Source organism: Cinclus cinclus, chromosome 9, assembly GCF_963662255.1.
Source record: "Cinclus cinclus chromosome 9, bCinCin1.1, whole genome shotgun sequence".
NCBI lineage: Eukaryota > Metazoa > Chordata > Aves > Passeriformes > Cinclidae > Cinclus > Cinclus cinclus.
The window spans coordinates 13,956,252-13,979,867 of record NC_085054.1 but is presented as its reverse complement, the minus strand read 5'-3'; the positions used below and the strand labels follow the sequence as shown (position 1 = coordinate 13,979,867).

The following is a 23,616-nucleotide window of genomic DNA, read 5'->3' as shown; positions in this document are numbered from 1 at the left end:
TCCGGGCTAAAGGTCCAGTATACAGCTGGAGCCACGCCTTCCCTTATCACTTGAACTGCAGTAAAAACGTGTGCTACTAAAGGTAAATGAGGGGACACGGTGCCCGTGGGGACAGACACCAGGGATCACTTGTCCTTGGACCCAGGAGGGGAGGAGGGTATCTCCCTTCTACTTGGGCTCTACAGGGATGCTGAGAGGCACTGAGATATCCCCCATTAGGACATACCTCTCTCAGGCTGGACATGGGCTGAGGGGCACTGAACACACACAGGATACTCCCAAGCAGCCGAGCAAAGTCCCAATGCAAAAGGGGATGCAGAGGTGCAATGCCCATCAAGAACCAGCATAAAGAAGATTCCAAATCAATAGAGGGTTAATAAAGAGGTTTTAATTTCACAAAAATCTATCTACACTTTATTTAAAAACAGGCAGGGGGAACCCAAGAGCAAAAACTGTAAAGAATAGAGAGGAACAGGTCTGCTAAAACACAGAGAAAAGCACTGCTCCACATCAACAGTGTAAAGAACCAGAAAGTCAGGGTGCAGGCAGAAGCCAGAGGCAGGCAAGGCTGAAGTCTGACAGCAAACCACATGGACAGCAGCTGCCAGGGGGGTCCTGCACCCCTTTCCCCCTCTTTGGCGGGCAATTACAGGGACAATTAGCTCCATTAAAAACAAAGCAGATGAGTTATTCCCAGCCCCCCCTCCCGGATCACGACGTTCCCCACGTGCCTTGTGCCAGGGTGAGCCCTAGCAGGAAGCGCTGAGCTGGCAGTCAGCCCTTCCTCGAATGCAGGACTGCAGGACAGGAAGGAAGATGCACGGGCGATTTTATCTGTGCTGCACTGAGCAGGGCGGAAGGCGAGGTTGAGGACACAGGTGTTGCAGAGCTCCACTCTCTCCTCCCGTCAGTCCCACTCTGCTGCTTTGGTTGGGATAACAGTCCTTGCTTTGCAAAGGCTCTTTGTGCAGCCCTGCCGGCCAGGGCTCCCCAGGGACCCGCACACAAGCTCCAGTTCACTGACACCAAAGCTCTGCCCCCTCTCAGATTAGGGGTGTAAATCAAGAGCAAATTATCGGTCAGACAACAAACTAAGGAAGAGAGGAATAGGAGTTTCTTGAGTTTCTGTGCTGAATCACACTTGTACTAAACTAGGTTGATTCAGAAGTGGGTAAATGTTTAACTGAGGAAGAGCTAGTACATGTTCAGGGCCCACAGCTAAGCTTCACCTACCTATACCCAAGGACAGGTATCCCACATGGAAGGGCCAAGCTTATTGAACTTGCTGCTGCAACATCATGAGCAGCACATCTCTTAAGGATTACACACCTGTCATCCTCCCCCCTGCTCTTGGGCAGGGAAAAAGCTGGCTTCTGCGAGGAAAGGGCTCTGTGGACACTCCTGCCCAGGTGAAGGTGCAACTGAGCTGTCATATGCCAAACAAAAAAGCTTAAATTATAGTATATGTCTGCAAATTCTTAATGACTAGAATAACAAGCAAGAACTTTCCATAAAGCAAGGAACACTGGTTTCAAGCATCAGCTTTTGCACCTTGATCCAAACAAAACTGGTCTTAAACGAAAGTTACTGCACTGAAAAATCAGGCAATATTTGCTTTTATTATAAATTAACTGGAGTGCAGCGCCTTGTAAAAACAACCTTGCCACCCAAAAAAGCAGAGCTGACTTCTGATACTACAGGAATACCAATTATTTACAGCACAAGCATAGGATGTGCTTGGGGGAAACAGGTTTGGACGGAGCAGTCCGTCACATTTGCAGGGTGATCAGTTCAAAGGACAACTCCCATGTCACAACCTCTTCCTATGGCCCAGAATTCAACCAATATGAGTATTGACAATAGAAAAGTATAATGCTTTGTAATAAATTAACACACACCCACCTCGGGCTGCATCTCACCAGATAAACACTGGCATGTCTACAACCAAGCCTTTGCTCCTGGCTCAGAAACCAGAAGATGCTGCTGTGATCAGGGCCCCTGTGCTCGTCCCACCTGGGGACTGGGAGGGAGGTCAGTCTTCACTGCTCCAGGGTCCCCCAGGTGCTCGAGGTGGGGAGGACACCATGCTGTCGCTGTCTCTCACTGCTCGAACAAGCAAGAGGCCCCTGAGGGCAGCGACACGCCCCTGTCAGGATAAACTCTAGTGCAGAAATGCCAGTGAAAGGTGCCTGCTGTCTCCAAAATCGACGGTTTTGTCTGCTTTGCTGCAGCCGACTTATTCCTGAGAAACTCCTACTGATAGTTTAAAAAACTCAGAAACTATCTCAACGGCAAAAAAGGTGATTTTCTTCTTTTTTTTCCTTAAAGAAGTCTTTCACCTCAAAAACTCAGGCTGCAAAAACTAGAGGCCAAAACAAGAGCAACTACTCTGCTTACAGCAACAGCTTCTCTGAAATGAGTAAATGTCAGTGAAAGGAAACATCTGCCCCTGCTTAATTAGTGCAAAGGTGCTGAAAAAAAAAAAAAAAGAACTTAATAGGATTCTCCCCCACTGCCAAAACAAGTTATAGAAGGAGCATCATGCTTCTAAACCCAGCAGAAAGCATCACTTCTTCCTAACCATGTTCTGTTAATGCTGAACATGGAAGGGCCTTCTGAGAGCTTTCCACCCGGCTTATTTTCACAGTTTGAGCACTCCTGCACTCCTCAAAGAGGAGAACAGAGACGTGGCTGCAGTACAAAGCCTTTAACCCTGGGGTAACACAAGACCATGGCAAGACCATGGTTCAATCACAGAGCAGTTCAAGTAGAGGTGCTACATAGGAAGGGAAATGCCAGAATGTTTCTTCCCTCCCAGAACATGCAGAAGCTGTCATGCTCACCTCCTGCCACTGCTCTGTTGCTCCAGGTACTCAGCTATCCCAGAGTCACACTGGAGCAGCCCTAAGCAACCCAACTCCAGTGTGAAACACAGCACACCCAATGAGAAACCTTGCCTCTCCAAACGGCCCTGATGCAACAACCTCATGGAGAAAATGCAGTCAAATAATAGAACTTGTAAAACAAAAGAAATCACATATATAATCTCACGTCTAAATGGGGATGACAGTGAATGGTGTAAAAAAAACAACAGAGCTGCCACCAGGTATCAATACATTCCACAGCACCGACAATTTGTTTCCTGGAACCGCACGTAAAACGCAGAGCGCTTACAAACCCATGAATGTCACAACGCATCAGCTTGAGTGATTCCAAAATGCCTGTGAGCCAGATAACTGGCAAGAGCCTGCTCAGTGATCTGGCTTTACAGTGAATATTACTAACACAACACACGCCAGGTTACAGTCTATTGCTTAAACTGCTCTTGGAGAAAAGAAAAACGCGCCAAGTGATATGTAAATCTTCACCACTCACGTCTCACAGGTGAATGGGCTTTTAAAGTTGAGTCTCTTTTTGCACTATTTTTTAAACCAGTTTATGAGCAGCTGTAGTCTTGTGGCTTGTTACAACTCTTTAAGGCTCCATGCTGACAAAATCATTTGAGAAACATAAAAAAATTCACCACAGGAGGATCGCTCTGGATGTCAAGGTTTAAACACGAAGCTCAGGCCCAGGACTTGCACAGATGGTTCAACAAACCGAGCATCCCATATTTCTACCTTTTGTCTCATGTTTTGGCCCTGAGCTGTTTGTTACTCCTGCGTGTCTGGCACAAGTTCAGAATCTTCCTTGCTCCTCAGGAGGAACAAGGTGTTTTACTCTTCACAGAGGCTGACGAACCGATCTTCCTACTTCCATGCTAAGTGGCTGTGCATTTTTTTCTGTTTCTAGTAACTCATCGAAGATATCTCTAGAAAAGAAGGAAAGACCAACAGTGAAACTTTTGTACAACAAACCACTACATAAGATAACCCTGAGGAAATCAGCAGCTGGACTTACTCCACAAACTCAAGCATTACAAATCCTGGCAAAGAGAGATGTCTTATCTGGCATCTCTAAGCACCAGCAAAGACAGAAGAGGGGGACACAAGCCTTCTTCAGTTCTGTGTGCCTGAAAAACATATAATTTCTACCTACAAACCTCATTTTGGCTGTGTCCTGAGATGACCATGGTTGCAACAACACAACTGCTAGAAGCAGGGGTAAGAGCATTTACAAATATCACAGCGCTTAAGGAAAAAAGCCAAGCTCCATTATGATTCCTGGTGTAATACATGCACCAAGACACTGAATCCTGTTCGTAAAATACAATTTAATGCATTTGTTAAAACACTATGTATTACTGACATGCAATCCCACACCTCTGAACTCAGAGCACTTCAATTTTGTTATTCTGGAGACATTTTTCATCCCAGCAGAAGACTAGAGGAAGAGAAGCCCACTTCCCCACAAACAGCAGGTAATTTCTAGGAGCAAAATTCCCCAAGACACCTACTTGTGCATGTAGAAGAAGATGTATCCACTTCGGTCTCTGTCACACTGAACGGTGGTCTCTAGAGTTCTAGAGACTTCCAGGTCATTGTAGGTGAACCAGGACTGCTTCTTGATATCATAGACATCACTGATGTAATGACCTTAACAACAGAATCACAGAATGGTTTGGGTTGGAAGGGACCTCAAAGCTCATCCTGTTCCAAACTGCCTGCCATGGGCAGGGATACCCTTTCACTACACCAGGCTGCCCAGAGCTTTAGCCAACCTGGCTTTGAACACTTCTGGGAATGGGGCAGCCACAACTTCTCTGCACACCTTTCCATGCTGCACATCAGCCAGTGAGCTGGTTAGCTCAGTACCCTGGTCCAACCACCTATGACAGATTTAAATGCTAAAAGACAGACCCTTAAGATCCTGGTCCCTCAATCAGCTGGTAATAAGCACAAGCAATTCTATAGAGCCCATAAGCTGTACGTTTCCTACATGCTGTAGTCAGGCACCATGATATATCCCCAACCTGCTCCCCCATCAGCAAGTCATGACAGAAGATTTGCTTTGCTGCCTGAATTCTTCCCTATAAATAATTCTGCCATGGTAATTCTGTATTACAGATTTTTCAAGCTAGGTAAGAGATGAAGAATAAAATGTGGCAACTTTTACCTGAAGATGATGTGCTTCCAATATGGCTGACGATGCTGATGAGACGATAGGAGTGAGGAAGCTCTCCTGTCTGGGGAAAATAAAGTGCAATTTAAGCTTTTAGGCAGTTTTTTTTTTCCCCATGCAGCTTATGGGCAAGATGAATTATACCTGAGATATTAACTTTGGCTACTGCATTCAAAGCTGCAACCCAATGAAGGATTAAATGAAGGATTACAGAAACAGACACCCTGGTTCACACCTAACAAGGAGTCCTTCCAAAAGTGGGAAATGTGTATTTAGTCTATCAGCAAGCCAGTGAACATGCAAAGGAGCTTCTCTGACCTCAGAACAGATGCTGACATGAGCTCTACACTGCCAAGTTTTCTAAACAACCATTTCCTGAGCAACTTCCACTGATGTCAGAATTAATCCAGCAAATAAACAGAAAAGCCAAAAAGGAAGGCCATGCTTACTTCTGAAGTATCAAAGACATATCACTGAGAATGGTACAGAGATTTAACAGCTAATACCAAATATGTAGCTCAAATTCTCTGATCCTGCACCTGTAATGTCAGTGGGCAACACCCACTTTACATGCAGGAAACATGCTCTTTCTATTCAATGGCTTTTGACAATTTAGTTTTCAATACTCACTTGACCAGGAAATGTTACTTTCAGAGTTCACTGACAATACTGTTAAAGATCTCTGCAGCTGTTTATTTTTATTTCCTTTTATTTTTTTATAATTAAAATAACACTGTAAGACTTACAGATAGAAATTTTCTGTTTTCACTTTAGAATACAGAAGGCCTTTCTAGCCTCTACACCTGCTCTGTAAAGCTACCTTCAATACTATAAAGAATAGCTATATTTCTCAGTTGGCTTTTGAAATCATGGATCACACCTCAGCATTTCTTTTCAGCTCTTCTGCTTCAGCTTCTGAATACTCCATGTCCAGAACATCCTCATTCCCAGAGTCTTCATCAGAGCCAACGCTGTCCAGGAGAGAGCTGTTAAACTCTAGATAGCAAAGAAACAATGATAACTGCATGAGAAGCTGTAGACTACACAGATATTCACAGACTGAGGTATATCTACAAGCATAAACAGGTGTAATAAAATTTGAAGTTTCACTTTCAAGGAAAACATGGGATACTGGAATTTCCAAATAAAAGCTCTCGCCACTTTCCAACTTGTCAGAGCAACAGTTAAGTATTTTGGAATTAATTTTAGCACCATCTCCCTCATACTTTTCCAAAGGCAATGACAGCTGGGTGATAAAAGAGCAGTTAACACTCAGCTGGCTCTAGAGCAGCAGTGTGCTGCAGACAGGACAGCAAAAGGAAGACAACCAGTCTGGTCAGTGAACTGCAAGTTTCTGCAATGAGAAGCTATGAATTACAGTTTTAACTATAAGTTGCATTAACAAAGTGCATTTTTGAATTAAAACTGGCATCAAAATGCTACTGCTGGCAGCAGGCATCTTTTCATTGTTTTCAGTGGTAAGAAGGCTGCTCACCACAGGAACTTCCAGTTTGCTTGGCTGAGCAAAATGCACGCAGCTTTCTGCAAAGAGCCGGAAGGCACCACTGCTCCCTGTACATGCTGTTCCAAACTTCCTGGGGTTCTGCAGCTACCCAACTAATTTAAGATTTTGTGCAGTTCTCATTAGGAGAAGTAGCTATGCTTTCACCAGTTAAATTAAAGCTATGGAGTCCTGGGTGAATGAGAAGTTGAGATTAACAGGACGCTGCTCAGGAATTTTTTCTCGTCTGTTTTCAAGAGACTATCACGCCAGTTGTGATGGAGTTGTTTTGCCAAAGAGATTCTCACACTGCTTGTCCTGTTAAATCATCAGTCACTGGATTAGTATAATCTTCTTGGGAAGTTTACAGATGACTCCCTTACTTAACTGGGAATCCTTTACTGCTAGTTTCCACACTTCTTTGGGCTGTAGGGCAGACTACAGCCTAGAAACACAACCACTTTGGTAGGTCTGTGCATGTGCCACAGAGGCATTGCTAAAGGCTACTCAAAGGAATTGCAAATTAAGGGGATGAAAGATCTCTAGCCCTGAATTCTTCCTGGATATGAATCAAGGAAAACCAGAGAAGGACTGGTCACTTAGTTTGCCAGAGCTCAGGGTGAGGGATGCCTAAGCAGCATTCGGCTTCTCTTCAGGAGCTGACACAGGTACATCCAGTAACAACTGAGGGCCTTTAAAAGGCCCTGAGCAACTACAAGTGTCTTAACACAATACTTTATTATCCCTCCCTCTCCCTCTTTGGAGCAGCAATTTTCCCTCAGTTATGCTTTGCTCTGCCAGATTGTATGAAATCACTTGCATGCCAGCCTCACACAAATATTAAACAGTGCCTGAGAAGGCCTACAGCACTGCCTGAATTTGGAGGAGACAGATTGTTTTGGGCTTCTTTCTTCACCCCAAACAACTACACCTTGCAGTGAGGTCTGTCCCCCTCCCATCCCATATCTGATGGAAACAGCACTGATTCCTTTTTCCAGACAAGGTTAGAGCATTCATTAATCAGCCTTTAAATACCAATGCAAGTAACAAATAATCCTTATGTTCTGACTAGGGCCATTATCACACTGGCTTTGCTGGGAAGGCAAAGTTTCAAGATCCACTGTGCTTTCTCTGTGTGTTGCTTATATTACACCTATCTCTTTATATATCTCTACATCTAACTAAAAACTCAACAGTGTGAAGTAAGTAATTTTTCAGCTTAAGTTTTTCCTGGCATTTGCTTTCACAACCAAGAACAAGACAAATTGACCTTGAGTGCCAAACACAACAAAACACACACCAGAAGAACATGAATCCCAGCTGTGTTACTGATAGTCAGGAGCTGCACTCATACACACATATCAATTTTCTCTCAAAAGCAACATACTGGAAGAACTTAAGTAAGTTTCACCTTGTAGACTTAATTCCGTGGCTCGTTTGAGGTCATCATCCTCTTTCTGTTCTCGTGCCTCCTAATGGGGAGAGAACAAAACTTAGCTCATTGAGACATTTCACTGTTTAAAATTCCTGTGGTGCTCTTTTTTTCCATTGAAATTGTGCTGCTCTGGTTTCTACAACAAACTTGACATTGTAAATTAAAGGTTCTGTGTGAAGGAATGTTTGCAACCACCAAGAGTCCAATGTTCCTGTGCAACAGAACCTGGGACAAACCTTCATTAAGGCTTGTCAAAGCTCCTGAAGTTTGGTATGCAGCAGAGCAAGTCTCTAGTAACACCAAATACTTTCCCTGGATCATTAATTTGAAAAGCATCTGAATGAATTTGCAACCCTGTGCTCAGTAAAGCTGTCACTTACACACAAAGCTCCTCACACTTTGGCAAAATTTACTCTACTTCTGACCAAAGCCAGCTGAGGACATGGTAATTAAATCCTGAGAAAATTTTGTTATTTTTAAGCCAATTGAAAGTGAAGCCAATGGTTTGATGTAACAGGTGTAATCCACAAAGGCTGTATGCAAAAAGACACCACTAAACAACCAGGTATTAACAATATTACCATGACCAAGAGCAAAGAAACCTCAAGTTAACAAATACTTCCAATGTTTGGATAATATCATGCCCCTATTCCTCCCACCACTCTTGAAAGCCCAGAGCTACAGCAAGCCAGTCAATAATATTTAATGAGCTGACTTCTTAATTTGGGGTTTGTGTGCTTTCAGCCCACCTGAATGCAGCACCCCAACTATGTATTTCAAAGCAAGATAACCAGAACTACTGCATTTCCATGCCCAAACCATTAGAATAGCAGATTTTTGCTTCAGAACTGTAGCAGTAACACTCGAAGGGCAGTTTTATATTATTAGCATGAGGGCTTTTATCTCACTATTTCTAAAGAATTTGGGAATCTTTGTTAAACTACGCAGCACTGATGAATCAAAGCTACATCTGGCATGGAACATACCAACCAGCACCTCATAATTAGTAATGGGAGAGAAAAAAAAATCCAGGAGCCATGGAAACATCAGATCTCATAAGGAAAACCATGACAGCTTTGGTATTAATAGAGAGCAGACAAGGGCACCTATTTAAAAGAAGACCTGGCTCAGTGCTTCCTTTATTCTCTGCTGCTTGGTTAAACTTGTAGAAATCAGTTACAGGTCTTGCAATTCAAGCAGAATACAAATAGCACGCAACTCAAGAACCCCATTCTTTCTGAGCCTAATTTAAAGGACTTGTTTTCAACTAAATTATTTGGGGTCCTATCTTCTGCTTTACTAACAGGGAAGGATCTCATAAATGCTCAGTTCCTACATTCTTCACTAAACATCCCCTATTCACTAGCACCAGAAACATACCAAGGATAGACACATCTTTACTTTAACCTGGCCATTCTTAGCCTTGGCTTTGAAACCCACCTCTTTCAGTGAGTCTTGACAGGACACATTGCAAGGAATAACTGCCAGAGAAGGTAAAGGTGGGCTGGGATCTTGATATTAGAGAGGAAGACTTATCTATCATAGTTTTTAATATAACGTGACAAACCAGTGCACAAAAGTGTACGGGGAACTCTGAGAAATCTATGGGTCTGTGTTATGATGTGATGCACATTTTTCAAAGCAAATACAAAATGTGCCCAGATGTATCCAGTGTCATCACTACTGACTCTGGAGCTAGAAGAAACCCAAACATTTTCCCATCTGGTTATCTCAAAGCAGAATAATTACTTTGCAAATTACTTTGCAGTTATTGTCTGAATGCAAGCTTTTCCTTTAGCTTTCCAGTTTCCACTGTTGGGGAAGAGAACTTAAGGAAGCAAACTATTTCTTACTTGCTCTTGAAGGCTTTGAGCCAGTGCTTGCTGAAGTTCTTGTTCTTCCCTCTCTCTCTCCATATCGTACTGCTGCAGCCAGTCAACCTCCCCTTGGGAGCCTTCTGGAGTTTTGTTTTCCTTATTCTCATCAAAATCTTTAGTTATCTCAGTGAAATTGGCAGGCCCTGAGGAATCACAAAGTACAGTTTATACTTTTCTGGGTCTTCTGTTTGTTACCAGCTAAATCCTCTTTGTATTACCACAATACTTGCAGCATAGTGACATCTATTGACAGGGAGCTCACCTGCCATAAAACACCCACACAAGAGTCAAATGGAAGAAGCTCTGAAGTGCAGTCTGATTTTAACTGGTGCACAATAAATCATTTGATTAATCCCTGAACCCGTTTTCTTATTAGCCTTTTATGTTCACTCAGAAACAGCAAGTTTAACTACAGAAGCCACACACCACTAGGCTTCTGCAGCCACAAACCTGAATTTCTCTAAGAAACCATGGATTATAAAAATTTGCAATGCGTATTATACCTTGTAGTACTACAGATGAAGCCACAATAAAAGCCAAACCAAATGCAAGATGAAAAAAAGCACAAATCTTAAGCACTGTTTAAATGTGCTACTTTTAGCTTCAGCTAAGAGCTTCAGTCTTGTGAACGCTATATAAATCTTTAAAGGCACATGAAGATTATAACTTTTTAGTTCACCTTTGAAATAAACACGATGGCAGAAGTGCTTTACCAAACATCTGAAATGAACATTCATTCAACTGCTGCATACATTCCCACAGTTGCAGTACACTTTGATTCTTGCTTGCAACTAAGAAAGTGTCAGAACCTGCTTCAACAGCTATCAGGCAGCAGCATGTGAAACTTCATGGTTTTGTCTTGTGCAGATTTCAACATCTGCTGATTAGTTGTTAACAAGGATAATACAAAGCACTCTCAGTATCTGTGAAGCTTTAAACACAAGACCAACAGCACCAGAACTATAATCCATCAATCAAATCCTTTTAAGATTAAAAAACCCCAGAATTTATTACATTAACTTGGGAAACTCCCAATATAAGAAGAACTACAGAACTTACATTAAACACGTACTTTTTGCTTAAGAGTCACAAAAGAACCTTCAAATAATTACATTGTACCTTCCAAAGAAATCCTGGACAGAAATATGTTTATGTTGCCACATTCTATCACAACTCTCTTTCACAACACCATAAGCAACATTACTGTATAAAAAGGAGGGCACAAAGCAGGCTGATCACATACACAGTGTATGCATTGTTCTTATACACTGCCTTCCACCATCAATCCTGGCAAGAGCTGTCCATTGAATCAAGTGTCATTTTTTGTAACAGTGGGGTATTCTGCTGGTAATTAACCTCCTGGTTCTTAAGAGGACACGAGCATATTGTTGGTCCCTTTTTCCATGCTAGTGCAATTAAAAACCTGACCAAAAGCATGTAGCACAAAATAAATGATAAACCACATATACTTCCTTCAGTTGGCTAAAGGAAGACTCAATTCCCCACACTGAGATCACACAGGCTCCTCCTTGTACTTAACCATGTCCCTCTGTCAGAGGTCATAATTCACTCGAGTCTCTTAAGCTTACAAGTCTATTCACATAAAAAGCTTTAGAAAAAATTATAAAGTTAAATTCATTACTAACTAATGACAAAATAGCTCCATTTTACAAAAGCATTGTAGTCTTATGCCATGTGAACACTACTACTGTGCATCCCAGGCTACAACAGCTACAGTAATGAAAATACTTTCTGCTTATGGAAGAGTCAGTTCTAGACATGGCCAAATATTAGGAAATTGAATTGTCTGGCACAGAAACCTGTGGAAGCATGTGTTAATCAAGAGAGGAATAAAATGGAAATTAACTCTTTTCGTGTCAGTCTGTAATCTCCATGATTCAAACATTTTCAGTTTGATGAATTAAATGCTTTATACACAAGGAAACGATAAAGTTTAAGTTCCTAAAACTCTGAGCAGGTCAGGCAGTTTCAGGAGTGCACTTGCATCCAGTTCCTACCATCAGCCATTAGCAAACTGATGTCATCAGTAACCTGCTTTAGCCCAGTGGAGTCCAGTTAAGATGGTTACTTTGCCTTACCTGAGTCTAATACTGTTTTGGATTTCTCCATCTCCATAGATTCTAGGTTTTCTGGCAATTCCTGAATTTCATCATCTCCAAAACCAGTGTCTGGGCTGCTTGTGGGCTTATCTTCATCCTGGCTCAGAGACAGAGAAGCTTCCCTTTTGCTAATCTCCAGGACAGCTGCTAGCAGCTCATCTTCGCTCATCCCATCAAAACCAGCATTACCGAGGTCGGGTTTATCACCCTCCATTTTACTTCTTTTTGAACCCTAGAGATGAATGGAGTTATGATTAAGTGTTTGAAAAAACAGGTATTTAACATCAGTTTTACATTTCAGCGGAGATTTATTTTTATTAACCCCAGGGAGTGGGAGCTTGGCACTGTCAACATTTAACATTATTACATGAAACTCACTGGAGAGCGCCTTTGTAGCTACACTTAATTTATGGAATAATATTTAAATATACACTACAACCAGTTTTTACAGGTCTTGTGGATTAACATACACAAGATAACTCTTCCCTTCTCCTTCCTTTCCTTCAAAACATATTTCGCCTTTAGGTTCTGATGAATTCTCAAGCCCCTGGCAAATCAGTGCTGAGATACAAGCAGGGAAATTGCAAGTTTGTTAACAAAGGATGAAGCAGCAACACAGAGTAACTGAACACAAATACAGGGATGGAAGAATAGAAACTGAAATTGAGCTGGTATGAAGAGCAATTAAAATTAGGTTTTGTGCTGCAGATTTGCCATATGAAATCTTGATGTGAGTAGAGGGAAGAGGGCAGGACTTGCAAACCAAGTAAGAAAACATTTAAACAGAGAAAGGGGGAATTATTCTTTCCCAAAGGAGAACAGAATGATTTTCAATTGGAAGAAAGAAAAACTGCCTTAATCTTACTCTCAGTTTTCCCTTTTACAGTTCATTTTCCTAAAGCTGATGCTCATCAACTCCTACACCACTGTGATTTGCAAATAATACAGTAATTTCAATCATTCTGATATTAGCTGTTAATCAGGAGGTTAACCTCCATGTATGCATGTTTACACAACTACGCTATTTACCATATACTTAGAATTTCTTTTCCTATATTATGTTAAAAATGGGATATTTTCTATTAAAATGTACTTATCCAGGTCTTATTCAAAACTGCATTAGGATGGATCCCAGAAATTTGTTAAAATGAACAAAATTATATTTTTACTGCTGCTTTTTACTCAAATACAGCAAGCATTTTGTATTAAAACTGTCTCATCAAACAAGATTAGCAAATGAATTAGCCAACTGAACTGCTTGTTCTAGACATGTTGCCCTTCAAGAATAAGAAGTGACAAATTTAAACCTCTCTCCTCACAGCAATTGATGCACTGGGTAAGTAAAGCAGAGTACCTGCTTTTTAAGCTTTCCGATTTCTCTCTTTGCACCTGTAGGCTACCAACATCAAAACTGGTTTAGCTCTTCAGCAAACCCTAGTTCCAGGCTCTCTGCCAACAACTACCACTAATTCAGTGGCTGGACTTTAAAGACTTGGCAGCATCTATGAATCATTTGAATACAACTTTTTTACTAGACATTATTTGCATAGATTTTAAATGGCTTAGGCTGTAAGGCAGCTTTAAGTAAGCAATTTTAAGAAGTCCTTCAAATGCTACTTCATCTGCAGAAGCAGAGATCACAGGAGTTGCAGTTCTGGCCTGTTTAGCTGGAGAACTGCTATTTGCCCCTACCACCAAGTGCCACATACAGATGCTATTCCAGCTGTTCTCCCACATGGCAGGGACATTTTGCAAGGAGTGACTGGCAAGGGCCAGACAAAATGACCACCAAGTCCTTAGTGCAACTCCATCCACAGCTGTTTTGAGAATCATACTAAGAGAAATGGTGCAGCAACAGTACTGCCACCTCCAAAAACCAGGACCAGGTCTCCTAGGACAACACTGAGAAGGTCAGAGAAGCTGGTTAATGGTAACAGATAGTTGGTCAGGCCTGTGGTTGAGAATTGGCCAATATGCATGTCCACAAATAAAATCATTTATGTGGAATCATCTCTTTCCCACAACAGGCTGTAAAGCCTGTAATTAATTTGGTATTCAAATTAGTATGCTTTATTCCCACAAATTCTGCACTTACAGGGCTTGTGCAGCAGAAACTACCTACTCTTCCTCACAAACAACACTCCAGGAAGAATCAAGTTAGGACAGTTTGAAATACCTTTTCTGCACCTAAGAGGGACTTCAAAGACAAGCTTGTTTCCTTCCCTCAGCTGCAGCCAGGCATAGATGTGCCATGCAAGACAGCAGTTGCAAGACCTTCAGCAAAGGGTTTCCTGTGTTTTCCCATAGTAATCCATTCCATCCCTACATATCCTGACCATCAGCAAGTGTTCCCTAATATTAAATCTAAAAATTACTGTCTGCAGTTTAGTCTATTACTTCTTTTTCTATCCACTACAGGCAGAGAAAACAGCTCAAGTGTTTCTATTAACTTCTTCCCCTTCCTTGAAGACAGAAGCCTTGCTTGCTCTTCTTTAAACTAAAGAGCAGGCAAGTGGTCTTCAGTTTGGTCTTTCTCTTAAAAGTCTTCCTTTCTAGACCTCTGACCATTCATGCCCCTCTCCTCTGACCCCTCTCCAGTTAATCTATAATTTTTTTTTCAGTCCAGAGCCCCAAAGATGGATACAAAACTGCAGATAAAACTCAATTCTGAGGAAAGAAGGAGGATTACTACACACAACGTGTATGTAGGCTCTGGTTCTGTCTAGACACTTGTGCTTTCAACATGCCTGACCTTGTGATTGACCATCACCTTTCATGTCCTTTCTGAAGGCACACTGTTTTCCCAGTTGTTCCCATCTCACATTTATAGTCAATTCATCCTGATAAGATTAGCACCTCTAGCCCATTCCTACTGAACAACCCCTCCTATTTTTACGCAGTTTCTCAGATTTGTCAAGATCATTCTTATCTGTAGTTCTGAGCTTCATCAAATTGGCAGCTCTTCCCAGCTCTGCATCTTCTAAAAATTTAATACTCAATACCTGTCATTTATTAAATACTGGGTCAGGATCCTCCCTTGGTTTGATTTTCCCATCAGATCAGAAACTGTGGATATCTTCCTTTTGTTACCTACTGCTTTCATCCAGATTTGTATCTGTCCCTTAATACCATAATCAAGGCCACAAGCTTGATTAAAATAATCCTATGAGCATTGTCAAAAACTTTAGTAAAGCAAAAGCTTTAGAGTGGTAGAGATGCAGGAAACTTGTCCTAAGCACTAGGCCTGCAGCACTCTTAACAGAAAAAAGTGGTACAGCAAGATAATCCTCTAAGTTGCTTCTATTCCCTTCTGGGTCATCATTTCTTCCCACACAACTCATCTACCTGCTAATACACTGCCCTGACAGAGGCAAAAAAAGTATCTTGGCAGCATTAACACTAGTCACAAGGAAAAGCTCAAAGGCAATTTGAAATTAACTGTGCCATTACACCAATGAACTTGGTCTCTTCACACTTCTGTGTGTCTGCCTCCAAAGACTGTTAGCTTCAGATTATAAAGCATTTTAAGAGCCACACTTGAAAGGGGGGACAGATCGGATGTGCATGAAATTCTCTCAGCTGAATATTTTGTTTAGCCAAACTTATACTGGATCTAATTTAATCAAGGCCTTTACAGCATATTTTTATTATTGACAGCACATAATACTTCAGCCCAGGAACATTATTAGTGGAAGTTACCCAAAGGACTGACCAAACTGCTAAGCAGCTGGTATACATAACCTGAAAACTCAAGTTCAATTGCAATGCAATTACTTCTGTTCCCAGTGGGAAGCCAAGACAACTGTAGAGAGAGGTCAATTAGCAAAGCACTCTCTTCTGGCATTGCAGTGCTAATTAGGAGGGAAAAAACTTCAACTGATACCAATTTCACTCAGTTTATGCTAAAAAAAAAAAAAAAAAAAAAAGCACACAGCAGACATGAGCACATACAGAATCCAGTACATGAAAGTTTGTGGGTTTGTCCCCTACCTTTTCTGGCTCTTCTTGCAGCTGTTGCTGATCTCTGCTCTGTATGTTACACAACCTTTGGCTATGGGCAACAGAGCGTTTCAATGGCTCATCATCACTGTCAGAATCTACATAGAGTGCTGCAGAGCTTTTTGACTTGAAAGTATATTTTCTGTAAATTAAAAACATGGGTATAAAACTTCACAGCATTGCAGCATGATACAAATGTCTCAAAGCAACCCTTGAAGCAGTGCTTTCACACTGTTCAAATGGGGAACAAAGTGCAACAATGACAATTCATTAACATGGCAGTCAAAATAAAGCTTTTCTGAAAACCTTATTAGGTTAACTGACACATCTACTTGAAGCCTGAAATAACAGCTTACAACATTAAAAGTAACTAAATGTGTGGCTCTTGCTTTTAATGCCAAGGATTCTGCACTTTATTACATCGCAATCCCAGACTGAACTCACTTGAGACAAGGCCACATTAACATACAGATTTTGGTACAAGTAATTTGACTTGAGTTTTTAAAGTTGGACACAGGACTTCTCACAACATTACCCAGATACAAAAAGTACAAAAATGCAGCAATTTTTCATTTTTCCTGTTTGCTCTTCCACTAAGATGTATTTTTGCTCATTTAAAACAGATGACAAAGGAGTCTGTGGAAGTCACGATTTCTGTTCTATTAGTAAATCTGGTTTTTAAGTATCCCTCAATGCAAAACCATCCAGTATGATACCACATTTTTCACAGTTTCAAAAACTGTCTGTCTCATCTTTGCAAATAAACTTAAGGAGTCAACCACCTGTTCCAAAAAACACCCATTTTGGCTCCACAGAGTCAGAACAAAGAGGTAGATTGCAGAAGTAGAAATAATTTTGCTATTTAAACTAGGCAAATTGCACCACTGATGTTAATTTCAGCTACCATGTAACACCAATAAAACTCGGATATGAAAAGACAGTAGCTGAAATAATTTACAACACAAAAACCAGAAAATAACTAGAAAATCTAGAAATGCCTTAGAAACTATGCCACAAAACCCCAGGCCATTGGATATGGGCATTTCAGAACTATAACTCACCTACAAGGTGTGGAAGTGCTTACAGTACAGGAATTCACCATTTGGGAGGCTTTCAGTGGGCGGGAACTATTAAAAAAGCAAAATATTTATTGCAGTAGTTACAGTCTTTAAAAAGTAAGCATTTACTCATTTGCATCATGCATGCAAATCCATGACCAAAAGAACAAGCAGAATACCATTATGTACTTGCTAATTGCTTAGATTTACAGTAAGAACTTCATCACACAATAAATAAACAACAGTTGTTCAAAACCATGTATAATCCTTTAAACTTGATTCACTTCTTGGTGATGCACCCTTAGGGACCAGCTCACAAATTAAAAGCTCTCAGCTCCCATATCAAGACAACTCATTCCTTTATATTTTATTCCCACCAACACTTGAATTCCTGCTCCCAAAGCACAGTCTCCTGCTGTTGTCTGGATCAGCCGGTTTTCTGGCATATCCCACATCTTAATTTCTCTTGCCTTACCTAGATTCCTCTGAACTCACTTCCTGCTCCATTTAATCCGTTCATGGGCTCCTCAAAGGCCATCACTATCACTACACATCTATCAAACAGATGGTAGCTACTGCAGAAATCTTTTCTCATCTTCCCCCTAAACCAGGGTTGCTTCTCTCCAGCCTAGCTCCCCTTCTACTCCCTGGTCAATCAAAATGGTTTTCATGACTGAAAAAAACTCCAAACACTGGAAAGCTATTTCCAACCTATTTTCAAGTATTGCTGCTCTGGTTAGCATAAACTGTTCGTTGAGATTTCTACTGTTAAAACAAATCAAATGGAAAACATCCCAAAACACCACTAAACATTTGGCACAACACCTGCCACGTTGCTGAACATACGCACCAGATGTGTCCTAGCTCTCTATGGATATCCTGGCTATGTCACTCAGCAGAGGCTACAAAAGACCTAAGGGCTTCTTGTTCCTTATTCTGCCACATGCTCCCTGTGTGACAACTGGCACATTTAATCTCGGCATCTCAGGTCAGGCAGCCGTACAGAAATAAGTCACAGGAAAAAGGAGAGTATGCAGAGTGCTCAGATACTACAGTGGCAATGAAAGGAAATTAAAGACAATGAAAAATGAATCACAGTACAGGAGGTGCAAGTGGAAATTTGCAGAAAAATGCAGGATGTTTTGTCTTCTAAGCAGAGTTAGAGTGCTCTGAAGAGAAAGGTAATTTATCTTACTTTGGACTGAGAGGCCTACATTTTAAAGATTACTAACAGAAGTCTTATAAAGTTATTTTCAAGGACAGTGAAGAACATTATCTTACCAAATATTCCCTAGATAATGCCCAACCATCTCTTCCTACTGCTTCTGTCATGCTTCCTTTCCAAACATGTTCTTATGATAGCAGCATTACAAACAGCACACATGTGAAGCTGCATAATTATAATGCTTCCTTGCCCAGACATCCTCTGGAGGAGATGTGACAAGTGCCTACCTCATGGCATACACGATCAACACAGCAGGAACCAAAGCTGCATACTTACATGGCAGAATGGACGCTCCATCCCAGCGTCAGTGGCAGCCTGGTGCTTTCTGTACAGTGGGAAAGCAGGGTTAAGTATCTTGGAATAACCACTTGTTGCCCGACTTTATGATTGAGAGACAATGCTACATTGAAGCTGTATCGTTTCAGATGAAGAATCAGGACCCTGAGAGAGATGAAAGATTAATGTTAATCTCAAGACAGAAGTAAGAGAAAAGCTATTCAAAATCCAAGTAAGCTTTTTTTCCAAAGTCATACACCTAACCAAACCAGATTATTGCTTTGGGGTGGTAGGCAAATGCTGACCCATCTCTTATCTGCAAGACACAGGTAGTTATGCCCCTGTTCATCACTCAATTTCTGCAATATCAAAATTCCAGAATATATATTTACTTTATCTGCTTTGTTCACATCCCAGAAACCCCAAGAAAAGGGGGAGAGGAAAACTCAGTCCTCCTTGTGTAACAATAGGGAGGAAGAAACAAGCCCTGCTGAGGGCTTCCAAGGCTTCTTGAGAGTGAAACAAGAACAGCACACCAACTGACTGCAAGTGCACCACTCTCACACACAATGACCACTGTACACGCTGTCCTGCTCATTTTCCCAGCTTCACTCTTCAAGGGATTTTTGCTTGCACTTTTGTAACATATGCTTCCAGGAAAGAGAGGAACAAGTGTCAACATTTACCTGGGAAGCCTGTTGAACTTGTGTGTGACAACAGCAGACTTCCCATTGCACTTCTCACAGGAGTACTCAATCTCCTCTGCCTGTTTAAGGGAGTAGAAAAATGACTTGTGGAACAAAATAGAAATCAAACTGATCTCAACCAAAAATACATCACATCTGTCACACAAACACTTCAAACAGCAGTAACTACTTAAAATTATAATCACCTTCAACTTGGCCTAGTAAAAGGGCATTTAATAAGAGGACAGGGAGCAGCCCTTAAAATTTGACATAATATCCACTACTACAAGTGGAATTCTTCTTGCAAGGCTACTGGAGACCAGTGAATCAGCCACCATTATGACACAAATTAGCTTCCAAAGGGAGCGGACAGTCTTGTGAAGTTAACACTCTTCTCTCCCATACTCAGGATTTGTATGGGTTTTTTTCGTTTTGGTTTTTTTTCCCCTAATAACCTATGGTGGAGGATGGTGCCATGAAATTATCTCCCTCTTGTTCAAAACCTTGGCTTTGTTCCTCAAAAGCTATCCTCATGTAAACTTACCAAGGGTATGCTACATGAGAGTAGAGTTCTGAACAGACTTCAAAAGGGGAAGCATCCCTTTCCTGAAATTACATAACTTGCCCATCAAACATTCCTACAGTCCTCTAACTTAAGTGAAACAAAATGACAACATGACAATTTCAGGGATTTTTTAAAATCATAGAACCTCCACCAGCTTTTAGAAGAAAAAGCACGTCAATTATTCTCTGTTGAAAGTATTATCTCTACAGAGAGGAAAAAAAAAAGGTTTGTCTCAGGATATGACAAAATACACCAATTCACAGAGGTTAGGCTCATTTTAAGCTTTCAGAAGGTTCACTTTGAAGCTCTACTTACAAAGTAAGCATCCACATATTACAGCTATTTATTTTTAAAAATTATTGTACCTGCATGACCTTTTCCCTCCATGCTAATTAAGGCTTGTACACAAGCTGTTGAAATGTGCTAGCCCAGGAGAGGTAGCAATTCCTGACTGATCATCCCAATCTGACAGCCTCCCTTCTCTTCTCTGTATTTGTTTACACCTCAACTCTTCCATCAGAAAATTGGGAAGTTTACCTATTTTACATCAGTTAATTTCTGTACAACACTTTACAATAAAAACTTCCATACACAGTTAATGGACAAACCTCAAAAAAGTGCAGTATTATCTCATGAGCCTGCAAACCACTATCATAGAAACTAATAATCAGCTGTACAATCAGAATTTCCATGCAGTACATAACCTACACACACTCCACAATGCATATAAAACCCCCCTCAAAGTACATACCCGAAAAAAGAGGTCAAGAGAATCCTGGATGGATCGGGAAGGAAGGAATTTCTTCCTTCGAGGAAGGTCAATGGAGAGGTCATTAAACTGTTCTCGTTTAGTGACTGTTTCACCACACCTAAAAAAGAAACATGCGTGTGCAAGTCTGAAGAAAAATAAACTAAGTTCATAAACACTTGCATGTTTTAGGGTAAAGTGACTTCCCAGTAAACATACTTCTCGATCATCCTATTTTTACTCATCAAAATGCAACTGTTTGATGCTCAGGACAAAGTTGGATCTTGCTATTTCTTTCTGATACTTTAAAAGTTGAAGCATTTGTGTAAGGGTGAGAACAAAAACGCACACATTGCTTTGGAGAGGCAAATGATTAGGTATACAGTAAATCTAAGTGACTGCTATAGCTGAACACATCTTCATTCAGTATTCTTAGGAGAAAAGGAATAATCCTAGCCCAGTCTAGCAGAAGGGAAGTGCTAGAAATACTTTCTAACTCATCTTAGAAACACAAGAGTAGAGTCCATCTAAAAAACCAAAACCAATAAAAACCCTTAACTCTTCTTATATTTCATTTTCCTTAGAGGGAAAAGAAAAGATCCTATTACAGCAATTTTTCTTCTATAATTATTACCTGAATGCATTTTACTTTTAATTGTTCTGTGGAACTAATTAAGTATACACAAACTATTATACCCAAACATCTGTGTTCATGAAAACTCTGTAGAATTAAACATTCCCATATGGAAATCTGCTGCACGGGTCATACACAATGAATGCCCAAACACACTGGTTTACATTTCTTTCTGCAAGAATGTAGAAATACTGAAGAAAATGCCATTCCCTAGAAGCCCTTAGAAAGATCGAATTAAAAACATAGCTTCCCCTTTTTCCATTTTTTTAAGATGAAACATTACTTGGCTGAAACCCCCTTTTCTTTCTATACCCATACAATTGATACACAAAGAGCAAGGCACAAAGGCTTTACATTGGACATGCAACGAAGAACTAGGTGGCAAGAAACTGTTTAAGGCCTGCAGCAGCAGACCACATGGCGTGATGTTTACACCATTTCTAGACAAGAGTATTTTTCAAAACATCTAGCTTTGGATAAAACATAGTTCTTAATTTGGGTTACAACCTGCAGATGAAGTCACATGAGATGGGAACACTTCCTAGTCTTTTAAGTGCAAAAAGGCTGTCAAGCACACTTACATTTTGCAGATGATAGAATGCTGAACCTCAAACTCTAAGTTACTGATAACAGGACATGTATAAACTTTGGTGGCTGAGAGGTCCTCAGAAGCACGTCCTGGCAAGTTATCCTCATTAGGAACTGGTTCACTCTTCCAAGTTTTGTTTAACTTTTCCATGTCTTCCTTCAGCTGATCCAGACACTGGCTCAAGAACTCATGCGCATCCTAAAAACAGGGCAAATGCAATGAAATGGCTTTGTACAGTTTCATTCAGTATTTTTTCCCCAACACAAAGAGACTGGGGAAATTATGTTTAGTTCACTGCGTTCAGTAATACTGAAGCAGTTCTGCTCTAAGTTACTGCCATTCAACCAAAAAAGTCACTGTCAAACACAGCTGAAGCTTGACAGGTGTTCAACACAGTCCAAACACTGAACAAACTGCACACCACTATTTCCAGACAATGATACTCACATTCTGCATGTACCCAGAAAATCTCTCTGCGGTAGCTGAAATGGCACTTTTCACCTTCTTGAGCAGCTCTTTCTTAACCTCAGGGCTGCAGACATCCTTTTTAGCAAGCAGATGGGCAAAACGTCTACAGAAGTCAAGGCAATGAAACACTGGTTGGTTTTCCAGGACTTCAGAGAAATATAAAAGAACTCATGATACCTTATTTTAAGAGTTCCTAAAAGCTTCTCTCCTGTGATAAGTGGTTCAGGGGTTTTGTATGAAACTATCCCACATATAATTAACCTTTTCCATTTTCAAGAATTTCGAAATCGCATTTGAGCCCATCATCAAACAGCACTCAAATGAACAAAAAAACCAATCCACAATCTTTTAAGGTAAAGAGAAAAGCATTATAAAGCTCTAAAAACTTATTTCTGCTCTTTTACAATAAGAAAAAAAACCCTCATAATCCTTTTTGAAAACATTTGTACTGATAGGAGATATGATATCACACAGTACCAAAGTAAGCAACTCAAGATCACTAAATTCAACTTGAATGGTCAGAATGGTTTCAACTGATGTTTTATTTTTAAACTTCCACTCATTTTCAATAAAAACACAGTAACAGAGAAAAAAAGCTGTAGCAAAAAGAGCCTGGAGGAGTTCCTTGGTTCAAGCTAGTGCTTCTGTTACCTTTGCTACAAAACTTCTGAAATTAACTCTACCTGTGCCTCTCAGCTACTGTGATTTAGTTATCTTTTACAACTGCTTTACAATTTCACAGGACACATACACCAAACATATTCCAGGCATAAGTTTCGGCTACATGCATGGGAAGGTGATGGGAAGATGTCACATTCCTTAACACAAAAAAAAACAACCCCAACCCAAAGACATGGAAAATCTGTATAATCCCCTCACACCCCAAACACAACAACTAATACTCATCACCCCAAGAATCTGATTGGTTTACTGCAGCTTGACAAGTTCCTGCTACTCTGTGGAACTCCAAGAACAGCGTGTGCTGTCCTTGCCCTCTACAACTGCTCAGTGAAGCATGTTAGGAAAGCACAGCAGTTGATAAGCAATCACTGATCAACCAGAAAAACAGTCACCAGGTTAGATGATATAGCCAAACCAAGAGAAGACAAAGCAGATGCTTTGAGTATCAACTCTGACTTGTACAGGATCACACACTTCCCATTAGGTATACGGAGCACAACCTTCAGAGGTCTTTCTACAAAAATTAGAGAAAGGACATTTCAAGAGGCACATGGAACAACCTCTGATCCCAAGTAGTGTAGAAAGAGTTCAAGATAACACACCAAAAATAGAAGATTACCTCCAAAGATACAAAAAATGATGAAACAGAAACACAAATGGTTCTGAAAATCCTGCATCTTATTTAGTGACAGG

The 23,616-nt window shown here is 40.7% G+C and overlaps 1 protein-coding gene across 1 annotated transcript in view; it reads right to left on the bottom strand.

The window, feature by feature from the left end:
* Window positions 1-851: 851 nt before the first annotated feature.
* USP37 (ubiquitin specific peptidase 37) overlaps window positions 852-23,616 on the bottom strand; it is a 33,330-nt gene continuing 10,565 nt past the window's right edge. Inside the window, exons 10-23 of the mRNA XM_062498136.1 lie at window positions 22,222-22,345; window positions 21,767-21,972; window positions 20,555-20,672; window positions 19,239-19,318; window positions 18,553-18,717; window positions 17,055-17,120; window positions 15,985-16,135; window positions 11,974-12,226; window positions 9,851-10,017; window positions 7,974-8,034; window positions 5,942-6,057; window positions 5,056-5,125; window positions 4,397-4,535; window positions 852-3,811 (exon numbers count right to left, since the gene is read on the bottom strand). Coding sequence (XP_062354120.1) covers window positions 3,724-3,811; window positions 4,397-4,535; window positions 5,056-5,125; window positions 5,942-6,057; window positions 7,974-8,034; window positions 9,851-10,017; window positions 11,974-12,226; window positions 15,985-16,135; window positions 17,055-17,120; window positions 18,553-18,717; window positions 19,239-19,318; window positions 20,555-20,672; window positions 21,767-21,972; window positions 22,222-22,345 — 1,804 coding nt within the window. The 3' untranslated portion in view covers window positions 852-3,723. The remainder of the gene's footprint in view (window positions 3,812-4,396; window positions 4,536-5,055; window positions 5,126-5,941; window positions 6,058-7,973; window positions 8,035-9,850; window positions 10,018-11,973; window positions 12,227-15,984; window positions 16,136-17,054; window positions 17,121-18,552; window positions 18,718-19,238; window positions 19,319-20,554; window positions 20,673-21,766; window positions 21,973-22,221; window positions 22,346-23,616) is intronic.